The sequence below is a fragment of the Hylobates moloch genome, unplaced genomic scaffold (assembly GCF_009828535.3).
Source record: "Hylobates moloch isolate HMO894 unplaced genomic scaffold, HMol_V3 SCAFFOLD_20, whole genome shotgun sequence".
Lineage (NCBI taxonomy): Eukaryota > Metazoa > Chordata > Mammalia > Primates > Hylobatidae > Hylobates > Hylobates moloch.
The window spans coordinates 29,118,080-29,124,154 of record NW_026652295.1 but is presented as its reverse complement, the minus strand read 5'-3'; the positions used below and the strand labels follow the sequence as shown (position 1 = coordinate 29,124,154).

The window sequence follows — 6,075 nt, the reverse complement described above, 5'->3', positions numbered from 1 at the left end:
GCCCCACACGACGTCACTTCCGCCCCTCCCCTTGCCGCACCGCCTCTCGAAGTCTTTATTTCCAGGAGCCCCGCCTGTAGACCCTGCCCCTAGCGTCCTGGCAACTTACAGGGCCCCCGTTTTTCTTGCCAAACCAGCTGTGCCCCTCCTTCCCATCCCTGCATCCCACGGCAGTGAGTGTCATGTCAACGTCGTCTTCCTTGGCCCAGTGTCTCACTGTCCAACCTTTTAGCCCCTCAGTGAACAACAGTGGGCCCTGCTGTGAATGTGGAGTGGGGGCCCACAAAGGCATCTTGACAGAGTGGCACAGCTGCCCATCCCCGGCTTCTAGTCCCAGGCGTCACTGGCAAGGCTGGTTTAAGCCTGACCACTCATCGCCCCACGGCACCACCCAATTGCTTAGATGAAAAGAACATCACTCAGCCCACCCCCCGCTAATGGCATTCATCGGTAACAGCCCAAAGCAAACCAGAGACAGGAGAGTAGAGCTTTATTGTGTAAAAGCTGAGTTGGTAGAAGTATGAAACAGTAACAATGTTTAGCCCAGCCTATCTATTTACAATATATAGGGGTCGGGGTTTCCCCATACACATCTGTACTGCCCTCTCTCAGCCTCAAGATTTATCCCTATCAGCAACATTCATTTATTTCCTGTATTTGTCATTGGCCACAAAAGACACAACTCTTCAGGGTGATATCCCATCATATAAACCTACATACGCATTATCTCCTAGTCCCTCTGGCTCTCTTCCCAGTCTTTTTTTTTTTGAGACAGGGTCTAGCTCTGTCACCGAGGCTGGAGTGCAGTGGTGCAACTGCAACCTCCACCTCCTGGGATCCAGTGATCCTCCCACCTTAGCCTCCCCAATAGCTGAGACTACAGGTGTGCACCACCACACCCAGCTAATTTTTGTATTTTTTGGTAAAGATGAGGTTTCACCATGGTGCCCAGGCTGGTCTCGAACTCCTGGGATCAAGTGATCTGCCCACCTTGGCTTCCCAAAGTGCTGGGGTTACAGGAGTGAGCCACCACACCTGGCCTCTCTTCGTAGTCTACAGCTCCTACAGAGCACTCTGGGGGTCTGTCTGCCCAGTGGAGGAGGCTTCCGCTGGTGTTGTAGGGGGCATCTTGGGCATTGACTCAGGTGGGGGGCCACTCTCTTCTCGGAGATGACCCTGGTAAAGCCGGCGAAGGCGAGACAGTTCTCTCTCCGGTGGCTGTTTCCAGTTGTACCATGGGTACCAGGGGTCGCCTGAGATCAGCGTGGGGGCTGGCGGAGTAGCACTCACAGCCCCATGAGAGGTACTGAAGTCAAGGTCCCGTGGTTCAACCTGGGGGATGTGGTAAATGAGGAGACCTAAGGGATTAAAAAAGAAGAGAAATTTAAGAGGGAATGAGGAGGGTGGTTTAGATGAAGTAAGAAAAAGGATTATAAAGGGAGGGACCAGTCAGAGCCACTAGGTACATTTATGCATGTTGTATATTGCAAACAGGTGACTGGCCCAGAGGGCAAGTGTGGGCTGACATACTGCTGGGGCTTTTGCTTACAAAGCTGTGCAGCCCTGAACAAGGACTATGAAGCTGCATCTGCCCTAGCAGAGGGGTATACCTTTTACTAACTTATGCAGCAGTGCCATGTAGTCCAAGGCCAGACATTTATATAAAGATCTTCCTATGATCTTGCTATGGCATTGAGACCAGCAGTTGTAGAATAGGAGGGAAAAGGATGGAAAGACAAAGAACAAGGAGACAGGGCAATGATAAAGTAAGACACTCAGGAGTAAGGACAGGGGACAATGGAATGTCAGGAAGAACATGCTGGTTGCTACCATCTTGAACAGGTGTGAGCATTTATATCCATTCTCTAGCCCTAACTCATCTTCCTTATACCTAAACAAAACTGCTGTGTGCCCTGTCTCATGCTCACCATGATCCCTGGCTTTCTGGATGGCCTGGGTCAACCTCTTGTGCTGCTTCACACAGACTCCTGTGGGGAGAAAAATAACTTGTTCTTTAAGGCACAGTAAATAATAGAACACAACTGCTTCCATATGGTGACAGAGGGGTAGACTGGGAAGGATTGGCTTTACCTAATAACCCCTTTCCCCTGACCCCTCCATGGACCTCAGTTTCCCCATCTGCCCAATGGAAAGAATCTCCCCCATCTCTTGGAGAGCTGGGATAAAGATTTAGGAGGGTCTAGCCACTACAGAGAAGCCATTTAATGGTAAAGCCTCCAAGACAGGGAGCAGAACACAATTTAATGGGCAAGTGTGGTTAATTAGATGGTTGAGTTGAACAATCCAGAGAGAAAGATTCAATTCAGGGAGAAGAGATTTCAGAGTTGGGGAAGACAATCTGAGAGAGTAACAATAATAGTCCCTTCAGCCTTTACAGCTTGACTGTAAGAAACTCTTGACAAACTGAACACTGATTGTACTGCCACCCCCAATAATGGTGAATTCAGATTATTCTCTGCAAGGCTGGGCACAGTGGCTCATGCCTATAATCCTAGCATTTTGGGAGGCTTAGGCGGGAGGATCACTTGAGGTCAGGAGTTCAAGATCAGACTGGCCAAAATAGTGAAACCCTGTCTCTACTAAAAATACAAAAAAAATTAGTCAGGCACAGTGGCATGTGCCTGTAATCCCAGCTACTAGGGAGGCTGAGGCAGGAGAATTGTTTGAACTCAGGAAGTGGAGGCTGCAGTGAGCCAAGATCACGCCACTGCACTCCAGCCTTGGGTGACAAAGTAAATGAGATTTCGCCCCCCCCCCCCCCAAAAAAAACCAACAAAGATTAGTCTCTGCCAGGCATGGTGGCTCACACCTGTAATCCCAGCACTTTGGGAGGCCAAGGCGGCCGGATCACCTGAGGTCGGGAGTTCGAGAGCAGCCTGACCAACATGGAGAAACCCCATCTCTATTTGCCAGGCATGGTGGCATGTGCCTGTAATCCCAGTTACTCAGGGGGCTGAAGCAGAAGAATCACTTGAACTTGGGAGGCAGAGGTTGCAGTGAGGCAAGATTGCGCCATTGCACTCCAGCCTGGGCAACAAGAGTGAAACTTCGTCTCAAAAAAAAAAAAAAAAAAAAATTATTCTCTGCAAATTTGTCTTGCTTTAGCAAAATTTTTCTGTCAAGAGTCATATAGTAAATATTTTAAACTCTGCAGGTCCTGTGGTCTCTGTCTTAGCTACTCAACTCTGCCATTGTAGCATGGAAGCAATTGTAGATAATATGAAATCAAATGGACATGGCAGTGGGCCAGATTTGCCCTGTGACTGTAGTTAGAGAATAGATACAATTCTGAATTGTTCAATTTACGATTCCAAGTTTGGAAAATCTAATTCAATTGACAATGATATAACTTATGTGACAATTTGTGAGAAGTCTTTTGTAAAAGTGAAAATACCCTATAGAAAGGAATTAATCACCATTTATCAATTAAAAACTACATTTAGACTGTTTGTTTACAGAAGTACTTGTTTTTTTCTTTTTCTTTTTTTTTTGAGATGGAGTTTCACTCGATGCCCAGCCTGGAGTGCAATGGCGCAATGTCAGCTCACCGCAACCTCTGCCTCCTGGATTCAAGCGAATCTCCTGCCTCAGCCCCCCGAGTAGCTGGGATTACAGGCATGCACCACCACGCCCAGCTAATTTTGTATTTTTAGTAGAGGCAGGGTTTCTCCATGTTGGTCAGGCTGGTCTCAAACTCCCGACCTCAGGTGATCCAGCCGCCTCGGCCTCCCAAAGTGCTGGGATTACAGGCATGAGCCACCACGCCTGGCTGTACTTGTCTTTTTCTTTTGTCCACATTTAATTGCTTTAAGCCCCCAGTAAGCCAAGATTTCCAAAAGGTTCAGCCAGACCTTTTAGGCTATAAATAGGAGCCACTGAACAAATACCTATTGACCAACCACATAAACAAGGCATGTCACAAGGAAAAGCTCTCTGGTGGTGTAGGGATGATGGGCTAACCTGTGTATGGAGCATGGAAGATGATACCCGTGTGGGCGCAGACAAATTGTTCCAAGAGCTTCACGTTCTGTGGGGGAAAGTGGTAGAGAAACGTGAGGAAAGAGTCAGGGAGAGCAGCAAGATCTTTGGACACTGAAAGTACACAATCCTTACACACCCACATGGACCACCTTCACCCCTCTACAGTTCTCCAGATGCTATCCTCCTTCATGTCCCAGTTTGGCTTCATCAATTCACTGAATCCATCCTTGCACATCCCATATTCTGTCACTGTGCTCCCATAGAAATCTCTTATGCAGAGATTAAGTTGTTTTTTTTTTTTTGAGACAGTCTCCCTGTGTTGCCCAGGCTGGAGTGCAGTGGCGCGATCTCAGCTCACTACAATCTCCGCCTCGCGGGTTCAAGCAATTCTCTGCCTTAGCCTCCCGAGCAGCTGGGGTTACAGGCGCCCGCCACCACACCTGGCTAATTATTTTGTATTTTTAGTAGAGACGGGGCTTCACCATCTTGGCCAAGCTGGCCTTGAACTCCTAAACTGGTGACACACCCACCTTGGCCTCCGAAAGTGCTGGGATTACAGGCGTGAGCCACCACGCCCAGCCTGCAGAGGTTAAGTTCTAATGTCAGCCTTCAGGTGAAAAACTGGGGCTGGTCATTGGAAATCCCAGAAATCATCCAAAAAATGATATTGTAATGTGTATATATAATGTATTTAATAGCACGCTGAATATAATTTATATACTAAGAATAATTTTACAGTTTACATAGAACAACTCTCACTCAGCAAATTAACTGTAGGAAATGGGACTCTTGAGGAAAAAGTGGGTACACTGTAGAGTAGAATGCAAGCAGAATCACCCATGCTACTAAATTTGTAAGATTTCTCTCTCTCAGTTATGTAATTAATTATAATCTCTGTTTTGTTTGTGAGATGGAGTCTTGCTCTGTTGCTCAGGCCGGAGTGCAGTGGCGCAATCTTGGTTCATTGTAACCTACATCTCCTAGGTTCCAGTGATTCTCCTGCCTCAGCCTCCCAAGAAGCTGGGACTACAGGTGACTGCCATCACGCCCGGCTAATTTTTTTTGTATTTTTAATAGAGGTGGGGTTTCACCATGTTGGCCAGGCTGGTTTCGAACTCCTGACCTCAAGTGATCCATCCACCTTGGCCTCCCAAAGTGCTGGGATTACAAGCATGAGCCACCGCACCTGGCCATAATCTCTTTTTATAACCAATCGTACACAGTTGAAACTGGGAAATTATCTACGGGACTCCCAAATAACCTATGTCAGAAGGGTTCTTATTGCAGTCAAATACTCCCATTTTCTGACTGTTATCCAAATGCTCTACTACTTCCCTGATGATCAGCCATATAGCTTCTGCTCTAATACTTTTGCTGCAAGCTCAGAACACTTTCCTATTACCTATTTTATTAATATAATGTTTTCACATTCTTCTTTTTTTTGTTTTGTCTTGTTTTTTTGAGGAGTTTCACTCTTTCGCCCAGGCTGGAGTGCAGTGGTGCAATCTCAGCTCACTGCAACCTCCGCTCCTGGGTTCAAGCAATTCTCCTGCCTCAGCCTCCCAAGTAGCTGGGATTATAGGCGCCTGCCACCAGGCCTGGCTAATTTTTGTATTCTTAGTACAGACAGGGTTTTGCCACGTTGGCCAGGCTGGTCTCAAACTCCTGACCTCAGGTGAAGCACCTGCCTGGGCCTCCCAAAGTGCTAGGATTACAGGCATGGGCCACTGCGCCCAGCTAATATGTTTTCAAATTCTTTAAAGAGCAAATCTTGTCCTTCTCACATATTGAAAGCTTTTTGAAAAATACTAGACTCTATCTTGCTTCATATATCTGCCCTCCGGCCCCAGGTCTCAGCATGCCACTGAACATTGACAAGGAAATAAAGAAAACCTCAGGAAGAAAGTGGGCCAATATATTTGGTAATAACTGTAATGAATACAAATGAATCTTTGGATATTGCTCTCCCACTAGAAATAGCCATTTCGCTAGTTGGGCGGGGTGGCTCACACCTGTAATCCCAGCATTCTGGGAGGCCGAGGCCGGCGGGTCACAAGGTCAGGAGTTTGAGAC

At 47.2% G+C, this 6,075-nt stretch overlaps 1 protein-coding gene across 1 annotated transcript in view; it reads right to left on the bottom strand.

The window, feature by feature from the left end:
• Positions 1–473: 473 nt before the first annotated feature.
• The window catches only part of MRPS18B (mitochondrial ribosomal protein S18B), a 9,026-nt gene continuing 3,424 nt past the window's right edge, over positions 474–6,075 (bottom strand). Inside the window, exons 5-7 of the mRNA XM_032140939.2 lie at positions 3,982–4,048; positions 1,929–1,988; positions 474–1,358 (exon numbers count right to left, since the gene is read on the bottom strand). Of these exons, the coding sequence (XP_031996830.1) occupies positions 1,063–1,358; positions 1,929–1,988; positions 3,982–4,048 (423 nt within the window). The 3' untranslated portion in view covers positions 474–1,062. The remainder of the gene's footprint in view (positions 1,359–1,928; positions 1,989–3,981; positions 4,049–6,075) is intronic.